This window comes from Podarcis liolepis (genome assembly GCF_965112155.1).
Source record: "Podarcis liolepis genome assembly, chromosome: 6".
In the NCBI taxonomy this organism is placed as follows: Eukaryota; Metazoa; Chordata; class Lepidosauria; order Squamata; family Lacertidae; genus Podarcis; species Podarcis liolepis.
In genome coordinates this window covers 46,941,327-46,959,701 of record NC_139559.1, presented here as the reverse complement: position 1 = coordinate 46,959,701, position 18,375 = coordinate 46,941,327, and the positions used below count along the sequence as shown (strand labels likewise).

At 43.9% G+C, this 18,375-nt stretch overlaps 2 protein-coding genes across 7 annotated transcripts in view; one reads left to right on the top strand and one right to left on the bottom strand.

Moving 5' to 3' along the window:
• TBC1D22B (TBC1 domain family member 22B) overlaps positions 1-7,651 on the bottom strand; it is a 38,206-nt gene extending 30,555 nt beyond the window's left edge. The window contains exons 1-3 of one of the 2 annotated variants that reach the window (XM_083509396.1): positions 7,354-7,651; positions 3,899-3,955; positions 842-1,143 (exon numbers count right to left, since the gene is read on the bottom strand). In XM_083509396.1, coding sequence (XP_083365522.1) covers positions 842-1,143; positions 3,899-3,955; positions 7,354-7,409 — 415 coding nt within the window. In that variant the 5' untranslated portion in view covers positions 7,410-7,651. Of the gene's footprint in view, positions 1-841; positions 1,144-3,898; positions 3,956-5,474; positions 5,555-7,353 lie in introns of those variants that run through there. The other variant, XM_083509395.1, reaches the window with a different exon arrangement.
• Positions 7,652-7,785: 134 nt separating this feature from the next.
• On the top strand, positions 7,786-13,268 carry TMEM217 (transmembrane protein 217). Of its 5 annotated transcripts, none has more exons than XM_083509910.1 (3): positions 7,786-8,124; positions 8,571-8,670; positions 12,338-13,268. In XM_083509910.1, exons 2-3 carry the CDS (start codon positions 8,668-8,670, stop codon positions 12,929-12,931), a joined length of 597 nt encoding a protein of 198 aa, XP_083366036.1. In that variant the 5' UTR covers positions 7,786-8,124; positions 8,571-8,667; the 3' UTR covers positions 12,932-13,268. The 5 variants fall into 5 exon arrangements, with proteins under 5 accessions (XP_083366036.1, XP_083366040.1, XP_083366037.1 ...); XM_083509911.1 differs by lacking the exon at positions 7,786-8,124 and adding an exon at positions 8,147-8,453; XM_083509914.1 differs by lacking the exon at positions 8,571-8,670.
• Positions 13,269-18,375: the final 5,107 nt, after the last annotated feature.

Sequence of the window (18,375 nt, the reverse complement as noted above, 5' to 3'; positions counted from 1 at the left end):
GAGCCATCTGGTGGTGGTTCTGTGATAGGAAGGCTCATTCTCAGAGCTAAAAAGTAGAGTATGCTTTGCTTACTCCACTAGCACCATCACAAAAAGGTCTGGTCCATATTATCTAAACTATTTTGAGTATGTCTTGCATGCCTGTTCCAAAGTCCTTAGTGCAAAGCTCTAGGTCCCACCCACCCCCATCCAGTAAACCCTATTCAGATTGGTTCATTGTTAACTAAGAAGGCTTACTCATAGAAAGCTTGCCCCAATCACTTGCAAAAGGAGTAACACAAGGACTGTGCCCAATAGTGGGCCTGATTTGACAGGACACTAGGCTTTTATCCCATGGAAGTATACCAGATCTGTGCATACTCTGCAAAAGTATATATGTTGTAAAACTACACCAAGGTAACCTATATAGTCTGTGCCAACGAAAGCAAATTTCTACTAGCTAAATAAGAAGGATGCTACTGGATCAGATGAAGGATTCACCTATCCGAGCAACCAACCAACAACAGTGTCCACTAATGAGAGTTATGAAAATCAAGAGAAGTCACATATTATCAGCATTAATTTATTCTGCTCCTGCTAAAATGAGGCAAACAGGGAGCTCCATAAAGCACTAACTCAACCCCTCACCAGCTTTCAAGGTGTCAACAGGAATTGACCACGCATATTCAAATCTATTTTTTCAGCCATAAGAGAGAGATCATCCACATTCCTTGGCTAGAATTCAAGATCCTCAGAATGCTAAGTTCTGCACTTGACTCCCAAAGTGACCCTTGTGCAGACCTGTAGAACCCACACACCTTTGACAAGATCACATAGGGTAAAAAGGCCAGGGGGCCCTTACCAGGCGCTCTGGACAGCTGGGCCTCACTATTGGACTTGATGACCTTACAATTGGTTGGTGCTTCATTCAGAGCCACCTGGGGCCACTCAGGTTTCACACGCAGCCTGCTGTGGTTCTCCAGCACCTGGGCTGCTGTGGCCTTGGCCACCTTAGAGTTCAAAGTCTGGAAAGATGGGAAGTCCTCATCTTCATCATCCCCAATGTCCCAGGCGTCACTGGTGTCGCGGGCAAACTCGTGAAAACTGCTGGCCTTCTTATTCTTCATGGGTAGCGCGCTGATCTTTGACCGTTCCTTGATGAAGCTACAAAATAAAGGAAGCTGGCATTAATGCAATGTGGTCAAACTCTGCATCGCACCTTCCCCTGCCTATAGCCTAATTTGCCCTACTTGATTCCATTTCCTCTGCAGGTCAGGCCCCCACTGCCACTTCTCCATCCCATGGTACAGTTCCTTTCTCGTCTGGTCAGGGTAAAGAGAAGGAATGCAAAGTATTCCTATAAGCTCTCCACCAAGTGCAAAGTTCAATGTCTGAACCAGTGAGCTTTGCAGTCTTGGCACATGGGACAGTGAGGAGAAATGCTTCTGCCAAATGCCTCGATGAAGAAAGGTTGCCAGTCTGAAGTATTGCTTGGCAAGCAAAGCAAAGGAGGAGACTAGATTCAACTTCAGGGAGCACATATGGAATCCTGGAGAACAGTAAAAGTGCAGGCATACAATTTGAAAGTAGCCACAATAACATACTGCTTTGCTATCAGGTTAACATATACATAGAAGAGAGGCATAATCAGGCACAACTATTCTTTCATAAGCTGCATTTGCTTTGTTCTCAGTTAAATGAGTCAAAGCCCTTGTGCTATAAAGAGAAAGTTCATGTCCGAACAAGAAACTCAGAAAGCACATGAACTCCAGCAAGGTTAAGGAGACCAAGAGAGAAGCTGAGAACAAAGAAAATGGAAATGTCTCAAAACTACTTCAGAAAGTCTGGTCAAGAACAGCATGTTCAAGAGGTAAGCCAGACAAAGGCAATACAGAAAAACTAATGCTATTCCTTGAAGATGTCTTTGTTGAAGGGGACCACTTACATCCAAGTTACACTTTTTCTTAGAATTTTTATTTGCAAATGTGTCAAAAATAATAAAATATCATCAGCAGAAACTGACATTAACAATGTTTCATTCATTTAAATTTACAGATTTATATAGTCAGTCCAAATAGGCACTGAAAAGAGATTAATGAGTATAAGCCACACATTCAAATGCAGAAAGAGCAGTGAGATCTTCAGACCCATGAGATATGCTTTGAAAATGGTAAAACTTTCATAAAGTAATGTTTCTGATGAAGGGGATCAGGACATAATCTGTTTGCATAAGAGGCTTGAATGAACTCAGATGCAACAATACTAAGCCTACCCTAGCTGATCACTAAAATCAACAGCAGTCAAATTAAAAACAAGGCCTCAAGGGAGAGAGTGTTCCAGAATTCAGGGGCCACCACAGAATAAACTCTGCTTCTAGCTGACAACAATCTAATGTCTGAAAGAGATGGCACCTGGAACAGGGCTTCACTGGCAGATTGCAAAAACCCCTTCTCCACCTCCCAAGGTAGGAAGGGGATACACTCTTTAAAACAACAGAAATTTAAGATCAGACTCAATTAATCTAGCATATTCTCATCAAAGGTTTTTAGTGGTCTTCACTCCCAAGATATCCCTCCCTCTTAACTGGCACTAACTAAGAAGAATCTATGATAGACAAATGGCTCCAAAGTTGTTCTATAATTTTATATTCATCTTGCAATGGCCCCCTTCAAAAACAAACAGACTGGGCTAGAGTGTCATTGATTCAAATGAATATAGGATTGTGATAGTCAACAGTTGAAAACCGCTATCAAAATTCATCAGTATTAGCAAACATTGTGATTTAGGGAACAATGTATTTATAAACTCCACAATAGCATGACGAGAGCAAGATGTTCAGCACAGGGGAAGGCACATGTTAGATTTATAATCGTAAACTGCCACAATCGCTTATATATAAAGACAAGCAACACATAAACTAGGGTGGCTCTGCATAGCTTGGATAGCAGCATTAAAGTCTTTGCCCTCCTTTTTTCCCTTGGAGAATCCCCTCTAGAGACTGACAAGGAGGTTAGACTCCATGACTCATGAATCCCTTGGGATATAACAGCAACAATTGTGATGGGAATGTCTTCCCATAGTGACTTAATAATGGGGCCACCAACTCATTACATGCCCAGTACTCAAGGGCCAAAAAACAGGTAAAGCTCAAATTGGTGCCTGATGGGGAATTTATTGGTCCAAATGGCATCCAAGCCATTTAAACAAAACATCCCTCATTGAGGCAATACTTGCAAGTTCTCCTACTCTAAAAAGTTCTTCCTTAGAGTTTTAGTTCACAAAGGACATTGTGTAGTTTGTAATTCTTGGTCCCAATGCCTGTGTTTAGCTCAAACACATTAGGTGGTAGTTAATTAAGTTTTGCTCAGAGTAAACCAACTGAAATTAGTGAACTTGTTGTTGGCATCTGTCTGTCTCGAGAGACAATGGAGTGCACCTCCATGGGTGATGTCAAACCGTTGCATTTGCAGCACCTAAGTGACCTCCCTGGGGTGCAAGCCTGGACAGTGTGTATGGAGATCCTGGGCTGCCCAGATGACAAGACTCCACAAAGCAATACGTTTGACACCAGCTTGGCTGGAAGGAGGTGTACAAGGTGCCATCATTCCCCTGACTAAGTCTGTTAATTTCAGTGGGTCTACTGTAAGTAAACCTTAGTAAAATTCCAACAACACAGCAGTGTATGTTAAGCCATTAAATTTCACTTTCAGCATTTTTGGTGCTGCTCCCTTTCTCTCCATCCCACTTTTCTCCTTTTGCAATAGCTCCTGTGATCACCAACTAAACCGAGGCCTTGGAGGCTGGTAATCCATAGGAGAGAGCAAAATAGCTGGACGAACGAAACGGACTTCTTCCCAGGGCAAAGCAGCACCATGTGGTGATGAGTGCTAAAGGTCTGAGAACCAGGGAAGCTACTCACTTTTTAGTAAGCCGGGGATCCAGTGGAGGATGCTGAGCTCCATAGACAGGTTGAATGCTGAAGGGGAAACAAGAGACTCAAGTGATTTGTGAGCAAGTATTCTAGCCTCAGCAGTGAATGTATCATGGGCCACATACAAGCAACGTCAATAACTCCCAGGTATCAAAACCACAGGAACAAACACAATCTGCTACCTAGAAAAGCAAAAACAATGTTGACAACCCACCCTCCTAATTCTTTTCTTGGCATCCCCTTTGGCCAGTCCAAAGAACACACATGAGAAAGATTTCCCATTTCGATAAGCAGCTCTTTGAGAGTTTCCTCTGCCCTCTGGCCCCACTCAAAATATCTCCATCATTCTTTGCAGACTTAACAGAGGCCAAGCCACATGACTACATACAAGCTTAGTGCTTGTTCTTCTCAGCATGGATTATACAGCACATGGGGTGAAGAACGGGTAGTAAGGGCTATTGGTCACAAGGACAACTTTACTTGCACAGGTTAGGAAAACTGTACTCCTAACAAACAATTCAGACAACTGAGCTGGGGGGAAAGTTATGTGGAGGGGCCCCCAGGAGTTAGCCCTCATTTCACTCATCTTCTAGCTACATGTGCTTCAGAACAGAGAAATTGGTAGAGGGCAAGACATAGGCTACAGACTATTTAAATAAAAGAGCATGTGCACACACCTCCCCCTTCCATTGGCCTGAGCTATCACAGCAGCCTACTGACTGGCAGGCAACGTACACATCAGTGAATAAAGCTTAAGTTCATTGGTTGGGCTGAAGTTCAAGTTGGATCATTTCTTTTCCCAAAACCGGTTTACCTGGTTTAGTCAACTTCACTGTTTAAATTAGCTATAGATGGAAACAACATCTTGATTTAGAAAGGCAGAAACACACAAGTGAGCAAGCAGGATGTGGCAATGAGATAAGAAAGCTAAGATAGTGAGGCACCAGCACACTTGCAGAAATAATGTTTGTTATTTCTTTTTTTCCCAAGTACGTATTATAAGACCTTTAGCTGTACTTTTCCCACACATCCAAACTACCCCAGAAAGTTGGTAGAGTTTGACAGGCGGAGAGATGGATGACATTAGAGGGAGAAACAGAGAATTAACTAGCCTGGCAGGATTTAAAGCCAGCTAAGCATTCCAGAGGCCTCGCGGTGGTGAACTGGCTTGGGACAGCAGGGTCAGTATGAGGTTAGAGAGCATGTGAACAATATAACACAGGGGTGAGCAGAAGATAAATTAGGATCTACTGAGAGATCTGAAGTAGATCAGCAAGGATTTATGACTCCCAATTGTTTAACAATGGGAACAGCAAAATGATTCTGCATTGCACTGCTGAAGGGCGGGGTGGGAGGTAACCACAAGTGGATTTTTGTGCGGAAGGATGGTATTCCAAACAAATTCCTCAGCTCAGAGTTATTTAATCCCAAGTGTATAACTTTTGCACTTAACTCTGGTTGTGAACCTTGGTATTCTAGAAAGCTTGAAGTCTAATGCAATAGCCTCATGAATTATAAACCCTTTATCCCAAACCTGAGGCCAAGATCACCTCTTAGGTCTTACCTCACTTTCTTCAGGGGCACATGCTCCTGAATCATCAAAAGAGGAGAGTTATCGCTCAATCTCATTCAGAGTGGTCAAACAATTGTTCAGAGTTTCCTCAAACTTTCAAGTGCCTTCTTAATGAGTGAGGAAGGAAACCTAATCAGAATTGAACACTAAGTATATAGAGAAAGAATGTATTCCAATATAATTAGTGTTAAAAGTATAAGAGTTTGCACATGGGTGGGATGTGAAATCTCTCTTCAAGGCTGATAGCAGATCATCCCAGCTTGGCCCTGTCCAACAATAGCCAGAACCCTCCGCCAACAACAGTTTCCCCAGCAGCCATGTTTCCAAATAATAAAGTGATTGGAGCGGTGCTGAAGAGAAACATATGAGCCTTTCAGGGTCAGACCTATCTAGTCCTGCATTCTGTTCCTGGTGGCCAATCAGATGCCTATGGGAAGCCCAAGGAAGAAGAGGAGGAGTTTGGATTTGATATCCCCCTTTATCACTACCCTAAGGAGTCTCAAAGAGGCTAACATTCTCCTTTCCCTTCCTCCCCCACAACAAACACTCTGTGAGGTGAGTAGGGCTGAGAGACTTCAAAGAAGTGTGACTGGCTCAAGGTCACCCAGCAGCTGCATGTGGAGGAGTGGAGACACGAACCTGGTTCCCCAGATTACGAGTCTATCACTCTTAACCACTACACCACACTGGCTCTCACAGGACAAGAGGGCAAAGATACTCTAGCATTTGTCTTCCAAAACAAGTAGAATATGACGCATGGTCCCTCGGATACTGGAGATAAGTCTATCAGTGATGGCTATAACTTATCAAAAGGATGCACACACCACCATGGTTTAAACTATGGAAGAAATTGGGGGGGGGGGGCTTTTATAAAATCCACACACCTTACCTCTAACTTCATCCATTTTAGGCAAATCACACACATCCCCAAACAATGCTAAAAGCAATAAATATGGGAAGTATCCCACCACGCTCCACATCACCCCTTTGTAATTTAAGCACTGCAAACTCCCTGTTCACCAGCTTTGGGGGTGGGCACATTAAGGAGAAATCGTCTCCGGAATATGAAGTAGGACTTCTGCTTTCATATTTAGAAAGCCAGCCTTGTGTGTCCTGAAGTTCTCCAGAGAGTTTTCTTGGTATAACAAAGCAAAGATTCTCAGTTGCCGAGTTGCAATAGGCGTAATTAGTTGGTGTTTGCTTTTTAAAGCCTGGTTGATTCTCTTCGCCACCCGGTTTAGAAGTTCACTCCTATCAGAGCGTTTAAGCGCCAGCACGATAAGGAAGCCCATACGGACCCACGCCGATTAACCTATGCAAATGAGGAAGTGACTTCTGCTCCTGGGCAAAGTAGCAACCCAATGCACCTGTCCGCTGAGCAACCTGGCTGGCTCCGAAATACAAACGGCCCCGGGACAAGGGAGGACGGAGGCACCGGCGAGTCTCGTCGTTCCCCACGGCGGGTTTAGGAAGATGGGAGCCTAGCAAAGCCCATTTGCCCCGCGATCGCCAGCCTCGCCTCTCCGACTGGCGATGGGCTTCTGACTGCAGCTGCTGCTGACTAACCGGGCCAGCCGGCGCTGCAGCGGAGAGCAATCGTGGCGCGACCGCAATCCCGAGCTTCACCTCACGGGCATCGGGGGACCCACAGAGGTCCTCTTCCCAATTGCCCTGCTCCCTCTAGATGCGGGGAGGCTGCTAACCGGCTTCAAGACGAGAGCCGCGAGCCCCCACGAAGCAACTCCCTGCGATGAATGGCGGCGGGGAAGCACCCGCTGGAACCGGCGCCGCCAACCGGCTCCCGCCTTCCCGGGGCACGGCTGCTTGGTGGGCGCCCACCCCGGAGACCGAGCCTCATGCGGCCGCTCACCTGCCCGGCAGCTTCGCGCTCCGCTTCCAGAACTGCTTGCTGCTTTCCGCGGCCATGGCTGGGGGGGGGCAGAAGGCGGAGCACCCCGCCGGCTCCGGGAGGGAGGGGACGAGCCGGAGCGGTGGGGCCCAAAGCCTCCGGCCGAGGCCGCTTCACCGCCTCCCTCCGGGAGCCCCGTTGCCAGGCCTCAGCGCCGACATCTTGGAGTCGGGCGGGCGCAGCCCAGCCATTGGTTGCCTGAGCCAGAGTCCCCCTAGCTGGCCAATCCTGAGTCAGATTCCTAAAGCAACGTGAAGCATAAGCGAGGTGGGGGGGCGCCGCCGAAGGGAGGGCGGGACCAGGAGCCGCGCGCAACGCGCGAGAGGCGGGGCGATTCACCTAGTGATGCACAGAGGAGGGGGCGGGGGAGGAGGAAGGCTGCGGCGAGGGGGCGGGGGGAGCCACGTGCAGTTTGGTCGAAGCGGGAGGCGGTTTAACTGTCAAAAGTGGCCGTCCTCGCGGAGAAGCGGGAGCGGAAAGCCAGTGAGGGAAACCAAGGCAGGCTGGGGGCTGCCCCCTCTCTCAGGGAGGAAAATAATAAACAACACTTTCATATCTAGGCAGACTTTTTAAAAAATTCATTAATTATTGGGAGACTGATGGTTCGAATCTTCCATTAAAAAGAGGACAATTTTTGCAGAGGCGCTACTTTTATGTGCTTTCTTCAGCAAAGTCACCTTCAGCTCCTACCTGAAACTCCTCAGAAGCCCTCAGATTGCCCTCCCTTTTAATGTAGGTATGCTGTTCTTCACAAGGATAGATTTTAAACTGCACATTGGTGCGAACAGAACACCCATCAGATCAAAATGAGTCCGGCTTATTCAATAGAGAGAGAGAGAATGCAAGAACTTATTTAACTTTGGCATGTTCGTTCCTTTAATGTTGTGGGCACAGTCAGGATTTATGTTGGCGTGTGGCAGAACATCCACCTGTCATCTGCCTGGCTCTGTCTAGCAGATTCGGAATGAAATGTCACAACGATAAGTTGTTTTAAATTACTTCCTTTTGCCCCCAAGTGCTCCAAAAAATCTGTCAAAATCTTTCTACAATTTCTATTTTTAGTTAAGTATTTGTATTTATTTACTTGAGGGGGGAGGCAGCTATCTATCCACTGGGACAGATAAGGTATCAGCATACGGATATTCCAAGTGTATTACTCCTCTAATGTTTCTTCACAGGAAGCTTGCTATAAGTGGCATTGTTTTCTGATGCAGCAGTAATCCTTGGAAGAGATAAACAACTGGGGTCACAAGAGATCAAGTGAACAGATTCAAAATGGTGAGAAGAAATGTGCAGTATGATTTACCTTTGGCAGCAGTTAACATCAATACAAGTGCAAGTACAGAGCAAGTACAGAACATACCAAGGCTGCTCCCTTGTGCTCTTCATCCAGTGCACTTCTACTGCTTGTCAGAGAGGGAAGTGGTGACCACATTGCCACAATTCAGTCATGTGTATTACTTCAATTGGGAAACACATTTTTAGCATTTATCTTCTTCCCCATCAATGCTGCTATTCTATGCTTTGCAACCACAAGCCATTCAAATGTTTTGAACTGTATCTCCCATTAACCTCAAAACATGTACATGGCCACCGGCCTATCCTGTGGCCATAAAATGTCCTTTTAAAAATGAAAAATAAAGGATGATTATACAAGGCCTGTCTGTCACCACACTAGCAATCTGCCACTGGGCACAGTGGGGCTGGGCCGGACTGCAGGGCACTGAACCTCAGCCTTGAGACACAGTCCTAGCTGCACCACTGAGTGATTGATAGCTGTTCTGTGCAACTGCAACACTATTTTTAAGGACTAATAATAATAATAATAGCACTGAGGCAGTAACACATAACCAACCATTTAGAAAATAAGGTTCAATGAATTGAACTAAAGAGAGCATCAGTCACCACCAGAGGTCAATAGAAACCTATCACAGTGTCTGGCACCTTTTCATTTCTTCAGCTGTATTCCTTGTGCTTGTCCCCTTTTTATTTTTCTGCTAGAACTTCTTCTTAGAAACAGTAAGATTTCAGTCTGTCAAGAACACTATAGTAATGAAATTGCTTAAATAATTAATAATTAATTCCTATTTGACTAATGAATTTCTTAGTGATTTCTCCCCCCCCCTTACCTTTTTTCTTCTCCCTTTCTAACTTTTATTGGGTTCAACATTCTTTGCTGATAACTAAATGATATCAGCAAGCTTGCATTAGTTACTTTTCTGGATATTATAATCAATTGTGCTGGAAAAGCAAGCAGAAAATGTACAAATGAGATGGAAGCACATTTTAAGACTGGGGGAAATACAGGCTTTCAAAATGGGTAAAACAGATTTTAAAATAGAGAAGGTGGCATGCTCAGTACTAGAACAATTAAAACATTTTTTTACTAAAGAATTTGAAGGTGATTATTTTAAAAAGCACAAAACTATTTTAAAAACTATAGAGGAAAATGGATTGCTGTAGAATACTTTGTAACAAATTCATTGAAGGAAAGAGACAAGGAGATTATCAATAAAACAGTAAGTCTGTCAAATTCAGTAAAACCATTAGAACCTAGATTTACAGAAATAGAGAAGAGAATTAAAAATCACACAGAAGAAACAGGAAAATTAAACCTTACACTTCCAGGAATCTTTTGAGATTGTGACCTGGATATACTCCAGAGTTTGGTAGCACAGGAGTTAATACAGGCAACAGAGATAAATCAAAAGTCAGTTTTATTATATCAAAAGGGAATTAGCTGATTGCCTCAGAAAGGAATCAGCACATTTACTAAACATATTAAACAAAATCAATAAACAGCACACCAAGAATAGAATGAGGCTTGGGAAAGTTAAAACCATGCAAGAGTTATTCTTAGAAGTATTCCTAGGAGCACATAGGAAAACTATGATGTGGTCAGGGAAAGAGAGTTGGGGGGGGTTGTTGGCTGAAGAGGTTAAGGTTGTACTAGAATGTGGGGGTGGGAGCTGGCTTGAGCTGTTTCTTTGCAGGAGAGAAGGGGGGTCAGAGGAATGATTGGGAAGGGCTTTGGGGGAGTTTTAGGTGAAAATCAGAAGAAAAATGGAAGGCTTTGGGACAGTGGCTAAGATTACTGAGCATAGGGAGATCTGAGCTTTTGGGGTGAGAAAATTAGGGAGGAAGAAATTAGCGTGACAAAGGGGAAAATGAGAGACTGGTATCCCCAAGAAAGAGGAATCTGATTGGTTTTCAAAGTGTAAGGTAGAAGGGGAGGGAGGTGTTGGACAGCTGATGGGTTTTCTTTCTAAAGTTTAACGCCTTTCCTAATTTTGTGAGCCTGAGGTTCAGTGTGTTGAAAGCAAGAGTACCTTTCAGCAACAAAGGGGATAGGGGGAAGGAAAAGTGGGTGGGTTGGGGGAATCCATCAGAAAATTCCTTGACAATGAGGTGAGATCCCTTTAGTACCCGAAGGATTCCTAGCTAGTAAAGTGAAAAGCATCACCAGTTATGCCTGAGTTAGTCTCAAAAATTAGCATAGAAACAAATTCTCTTTTTCTGATAGTGAATGGGCAGTGTTTGAAACTCCCATTGTTCTAGGCCATTTTACCATTTTGCAACAGTGAATTTCATTAGTGTGATCAGTTTCTGAGCTCTGGGTGCAGTTTTTGTTTGAGATTTCAGATTAAAACTTCAGAGAAGAAGGAAAGGACGACCTTTTTCTGCCTCCCCACTTCTAGCTACTCTCTGAAGACTGGAGAAGAGACGCTCTTAAGAATATTAGGGGGCGGGTGGGCAGGGGAAGGACTAGACCACATGAAAAATGAGCATAATATTTTAGCTGCTGTTCATTCATTTTCGGCTTTGTATTCTTGTTATAAAAAAGTGCACCTAGACATTCTATTGTTGTGCCCATAATCTAGGTTTAAGGTACCATTTAGCTCCTAGCTTTCATATCTCAATTTCTAACACTGTGAATGGGTGTTAAAAATAAGAAATTACGTCAGCCAGGAAGAGCTTGTTTTAAAAAAGTTTGCAAAATGATTTCAAGAAATGCATCTTATTCCTCTGCTCTGGTGAGATGGAGCTTGACATATCTTTTGGACTTTTCAAGCAAAAGCCTCAGACTATTGAAATTTATTGCTTCCTAATTTAAGGAGAGAGTGGGAGGTTTGATAGCTGGGTGCCAATACCTTAGTTTGATTTGGTCTTTTACTTACTTCTGATTTACAAATGATAAGGAAAGAATGGCAGAGATTTACACTGAAAAGAAACAATACATTTTAGAGGCGCTGTTACAACTGGGCTGGTCTGGAATATGTGAGCCTGACTTTCTGTAAGGAAGACCTCTCCAGGCCAAACTTATTTCTGAGTTGCAGGCTATCATAGCAATACCTGGATATTTTTAGAGGTGCTACATAACACTTGGTGGGATGGTTCTGCCTCTGCAGATATCTATGCACTCTTTTGGATTCTTGAAGTCATGCTGCAAACATGCAATTTCATATGTTGCTGTTGCTTGTGCATCCAAGGTCACCTTCATGTGACCTGCTTTCTGAGCCTTCATCCTGATTTGTTTGCACAATTTTTGTGAGGTAGATATAAATCATCCACTGTTTGTTGCGCATTCATTCTGATTTCTTTGCTGGAAGGTTATACAACATTGTGTTAAGCAACTGCTGTTATCCTACATGTTCCCATCACTTTCCTTACAGCAAAAGGGGTGAGTGTGTAAGTGGATTTGTTGACAAAGAGTGCATAATGTACTTAAATTGTGTAACATGTATTTCTGGTAAACAACTGAATCCCGCCCACAAGACAGGACAGTCTGGAAGCAACCTAGGTGTGCATCAATATATTTGCATTCTCTCCTACTCTGATGTTTTGTATTCATCTCTAGTTTGAACATATCTTTAAGCTTTCTCAGAGAATTCTGGAAACATTTTCCATATCCTGCACTACTAATTCAGTTTTACTTGCCTTTCAGGGGTTTTTTGGAAGTGAGAAGATGATCATCCTGTTTGCAGGTGGTATCTGTGGTGTAGCTCCAAAAGCAGGATCTCTTCTAGCTGGTGTCTACATGATTCTGACAACCAATATGTACCTGATCTTTGAGGCTGGCCACCTAAATCGCTCCCTAGCTCTGATACAACTGCATCAGGAAGAAAATTATTCAATTGGAGTGATGTGGGTCATCCCATATTACTATTACACTGCAATTGGCTTGGCTGTTATAACTTATCCTATATGTTTCTACTTCCTCTTATCCATCCAGAGGCGAGACACTGTAGGATTGTTTATCTACATTGTTTGGATCATCTTCTATGATCTAGCCAACATTGTCCTCGTAGTTCTAACAGCAAGGGCAGCTCTTTATTCAATAAGTGACTTGGAATGGTTTGGACTGGCCACCAGAATCCCCACCGACTGCTTTTGGCTTCTCTTTATCATAACATATCTTCTGATGATTGTTGAAGGCAGAAGCACAGGGAGGATGTCACTGAAGACAAGGCGGATATCAAGACGTGTGTCAGAGCCTCCCAAGTTTAGGCTGGGTATCAATGCTAGGAGAGTTCAATAAGAGTTGTCAGGTAATTTGTGCAAACTAGCAGGCTTGCAATGCTTGGGACATAGCAAGATGAGTACAGTTCATCAACCTTGTATTGCTGGCCACTGGGAGCTTTAAAAGCCTCTGGTTATTGTTGCCTACCTGGAACTGCAAGAACAGAGGGATTGTCAAACACTCAGCAGGGCCGCAAAACATGGGTTTGTCTTGCCAGAGTTGCAAATCTGGTGTATAAATTCATGCATTCTAAGTGGTGCTGCATGTGGTTTGACTTTTGTTTTGTTTTTTTTTAAATTCTTATTACCTTATTGGATTGACCTGATGTCCTTAATAAACATATATTTCCTCTCCATTGTATTTTGGATTATTCCCCCCCCCCTCCACATACACACAATCTTGTTTTGCCTGATTGAGTTATGAAGACATGTGAACTGTATCATCAGAATATTTGGGCAAGGCAATAGTTTCCTTTCTAACTCATATAATCACAATGATATGGCTGTGGAAAACTGGGATCATGAAATTCCGTGGAAAAAGCTGGTGTCTCTAACAACATATGTGCTTGGATGTGAAATGTCACAGTGAAGATTATTTATTGCTGGATTATTATTTTTAAAGTAGTGTTTGCTCCCTTTCTTTGGCCAGAATGACACACTGCCTCAAGGTTACTAAATACCGTATTTTTCGCCCTATAGGACACACTTTTTCCCCTCCAAAATTGAAGGGGAAATCTGTGTGCGTCCTATGGGGTGAATGCAGGCTTTCGCTGAAGTGTGTGCACCGACCCCTCTCGCTCTCCAGGCTTCAGGAAGCTATCAGCAAGCCTATGACTTGGGGGAGTTCCCGCAGGGCTCCCCAGGCTGCTTGCCCGGAGCACGGGGCATGCCGAAGCAGAGTGCCTCGTGCTTCGGGCAGACATCCGCAGCCTAGGGAGCCTAGTTCCCGCAGGGCTCCCTAGGCTGTGGATAGCAGCATGCTGCGCGGGGCGCGCTGAAGCAGAGCGCCCCGTGCTTTGGGCAGACATCCGCAGCCTGCTGCATGGACCGCGAGGTGCGCTGAAGCAGAGCGCCCCGTGCTTCGGGCAGATATCCGCGGCTGGGGGGGGGAATATATTTTTTCCCCTCTATTCCCCCCCAAAAAAAACTAGGTGCGTCCTATGGGCCGGTGCATCCTATAGGGCGAAAAATACGGTAATACAAATGCAGAGATGGGGACTTTGCAGGAGGAAAGCAGTTGGTAGTGCTTAACCACTCACAACTCTTCCCCAGTAGCTGGCTTGATTTTAGCTGGTCCCAAGATTGAAAAGAATCCTGGTGAGGCAGAAAAGTCAGCCTAGGGAGAGTTCAGGGAGAAAGTGGCAGGAAGAGGAAGGATATAGCATTCACACACACACACACACACACACACACACACACACCTTCCCTGGCAATGCCTACCTCACATCCCTTCCCAGGCCCCACTCCTCACTGGCCCTACTCCATTAACTCCTTGTGTGTTCTCACCTGGCTGGAATGTGTCCTCGAACTGCAGTAATGCTTCTTACTTACCTGGATGGAGAGAAGTGGGTATAGAAACCTCTGAATTGCGCATGACTTGAATGTTGCCCACTATACAAAGGCCAGAGGCACTACAACTCGCCTTAGCCCCATCAAGCACAGCCAATGATCAGGTTGTGGAAGGTTCCTTTACATCAAAACAAGACAGAGAGGTACAACTGTCATTTGCACACTGATGGCACCGTACTACAAATGCCTAGACAACACAGCTCTCAACTGGAAGACCTGCACCCTGCCTTGCTGGCCCTTTCCCATCTGGCCTGGGAGAGTGGAGTGCTGACTGACTCCAACTACAAAAGCTGAAGCCGTTGAACAGATTCTTGGGCTGGAGTATTGTTTACAGGGGGTTGAGAGAGCTGTTGCTGTTATTGATATTATTGTTGTATCTTTTGTTTTAGATCTTACCATTTATGTGGAAATTGTTTCCATTTGGTTGTGTACTTTTTGATGTGTTTTATTTATTGTTTATGACTTCTGTTATGTTTCTAATTGTGTAAATCTTGTCATGTTGTAAGCCGCCTTGATCATAGTTTCAACTATGGAAAGGCGGCATACAAATAAAATGATGATGATGATGTTTCAGATAGGTGTCTGATAGCATAGGACATAAAATGGACCTTGTAGGACCCCCCTAGTACTACTTTCTGGTCATGACTCTGCAGGTAGGGGTTAAACCACTGTAATACAATGCCTGCAACTTCCATCCCCCTGGGTTCAGAAGGAGACCATGGTCAATGGTGTCAAAAGTCTTGAGAGACTGAGGAGAACCAACAAGGCTATGGTCCCAATTGTCTCCTGATATTCTGTCATTAGTCGGGGGAACCGGGTGTTTTAGTGGTAAAAGGAGGCTGAAGCCAGATTGAAATGAATCTAGATAATTGCTTCGTCCAAGCATAACTGCACCTGTCAGTGGCCACCCTGTCAGCCACCTTGCTCAAGAAGGGAATATTAGAGACTGAATAGTAGTTTTCTGCAGCTGGCTGGCAAGAAGAAACATGAAGGAATTCAAATGCATGCATGCTGTTTGCATTGTGGGGTGATGGTTTTAAAACTGTGTCTGTCTGGGTACTAGCCTGCTCCCACCCACCAACTCCAGCTCAGCCTACAAATTTGTAGCAAACAGATACATAAAAACACAAGTCTCTAGCATTCTCTTCACAAGGTAACTCTATAATGGTTGTCTATGAAGTTTCCTATATAATGCGAAACACCACACAGCACCAAAGTTGGTTACATTATGCTTCCATAACAAGCCAGCAGATGGTGCTGTTTCCATGTAAAAAGTTAAAATGGGTCTAGTTTTCGTTTCGTTTCGTTTTGTTTTGTTTTAAAAGCAGCTATGGAAAGTGGAAATAGCAACAGAGGAGGGAATTTGATCAGGAAAATGACACAGGGTTAGACATCACCTCCCCCAGCGCTGTGGCTTATTTCAAGCTGACAAGCAAGCCACAGCAGCATTTACATTTATTTATTTTTTTTTTTTTAAAGAATTAGGTGGTCCAATCATGCAACTCTCACATATAATTTGACACACTGCCTATTTGGGAAGCTGCTTTGAGAATAGTAGGCTCGTTGCTGTGCTGACTGATGAGAAATGTAGTTTTGGAAACATTACCTGCAATTAATTTTCATATATTGTTTCATGCCCTTGTGGGACCCCAGTACTCATACAGCACTTATTTTTCTTGTTTGAAATGCATTTTAAGACCCTGTCCTCTTTAAATTTTGTTTGTTTAATGGATATACAGCTGCCACTCTTCTATAAAGCCAGCACTGATCATCCTAGATTGATTACTAGCAAAGACGGGAAAGGGTAACACTCTCCATTCCCAATTCATTGAGAAAATAAGTTGAGTTAGTTGTTGTATAGAGTTGCAGATAACTCTTTGCCTGTTCAAATGATACACAACAGTGTTCAAATGACACAGATCTGGGGAGGAGTAGGAGTCGGTGTTGGGCTCATGCATTTCTTCCCTGCTGAAAGAATATCCCAAGCAAAGCAGGAGATACTGCATTTCTTTGAACATAGGCCCTCCCTTACTCTGTGAGATCAAACATCCTTTCATGAGGTACCTGCCCTTAGCAAAATGATACATATGGGAGTATGTCTCACAAAACACCTTGGGAATGTCAGGACTCCTAACACCAGTTGCTATGTAACAGTAAGCAAACACCTTGCATGGTGCTAATGTTGGTGCTTCTATTTCCTGTACATGCTTGTCAACAAAAAGTGCATTCATCTCATAGCGATAGCAGTTGCATCTGGTGGTGTTTGGCAGTATGCTTGCTGAGAGGGGCTATTTCTCCATGAGTCTTATAAGAGGGGCAGGAACACTCAAGAGTTGGAGAGGGGCTTTAGCATCCCATCCTATCAACATCTGCCTTAGCCACCCCACTGCTACAAGGTGAGTCAGGAATCATCTATCTGGACCAGTGAAGAGATGTCCCAGCCTTTGGATGAGCATAATTCTCTCCCCCCCCCCCAATGATTAAAAGTCACACACTAGCAAGCAGCCATATTTTTAGATTTGACAGTGGGGCAGTTTAGGAAGTGTTGCTTCTGCCACATCAAAATGCGTTGTTAGAACTAATACACACATGCAATGATGCCCAGGGAGAAAATGCAAGCAGTGCTAAGGTTCTATATGCCGTGTTAAAGGGTGCTGCTTTATTCCAACTTGTTCATTCAATTCAGAGATACAAAAATAATCTGAATTTGAATTGAATATGGATGTGAACTACATATAAGTAATTAGAAACCAAGTTCATTGTGTCATCCTATGCAAACGCAATGGTCATTGGTCCTTGATTGCCATACATGGAGAAAGAATGAGAGGACAATTCCCCTCCTTAGTCCTGCTTATAACTGCCTGTTAAAGTCTCCTTCAGATTATTATTCAAAGCTTTTCTCTCCAACACAGAAAGTAGAATAGAAACATTGAAGCTTAGAGTTGGAAGAGACCCAAGGGTCATCTAGTCCAACCCCCTGTGATGCAGGAATCTCAGCTAAAGCATCAATGACAAATGGCTATCCAACCTCTGCTTAAAAACCTCCAAGCAAGGAGAGACCACCACCTCTCGTGGGAGTCTGTTCCACTGCCAAACAGCCCCTACTGTCAGAAAGTTTTTCCAAATGTTTAGTCGGAATCTCCTTTCTTGTAACTTGAAGCCATTGGTTTGAGTCCTGTCCTCCAGAGCAGGAGAAAACAAGCATGTTCCCTCTTCCATGTGACAGCCCTTAAGATATTTGAAGGTAGTAAACAGCAATAGAGGCACTGCAGTCTGGAGCGCAAAGACTACAATTTTGGGAAGTTTCTGTGAATGCCCACATGAAGACAAGATGAGTAAGTCAGTCAAGTGTTTGTGTTGTGGAAACCTTTCGTACTTTAGGCCAACTGCCCCAGGGTTAGTTCATACACCATATTTTCTGGTGTGCTTGATAATCATAGCAACAGGGTTGTCCATGCCATCATAGTTATAGTGTTGTATGCCTACCTCCATAAGTGAACAAACCCATGCAAACTTAGTTACAGGTAGGTAGCCATGTTGGTCTGCCGTAGTCGAAACAAAATTTAAAAAATTCCTTCCAGTAACAACTTAGAGACCAACAAAGTTTGTTAGTGGTACATGAAAGCTCATACCTATAACAAACTTAGCTGGTCTCTTAAGGTGCCACTGGAAGGAATTTTTTTATTTTGTTTCCATGCAAACTTGTGATTTGTGCTTGTGATAGACAATTCTGACTAAAAAACAATGAGCATTCTGCAACCCAGAGTGCAGGTTGGGTGTATGGAAGGTGGCTGGTGGCTCGTAGGATTCTTATGTTCACTAAGCCAAATATGGCGGTACATTAACTGCATGATGGTGGCTGACGGCAGATACTGCATGTCTACTTTCCCCGAC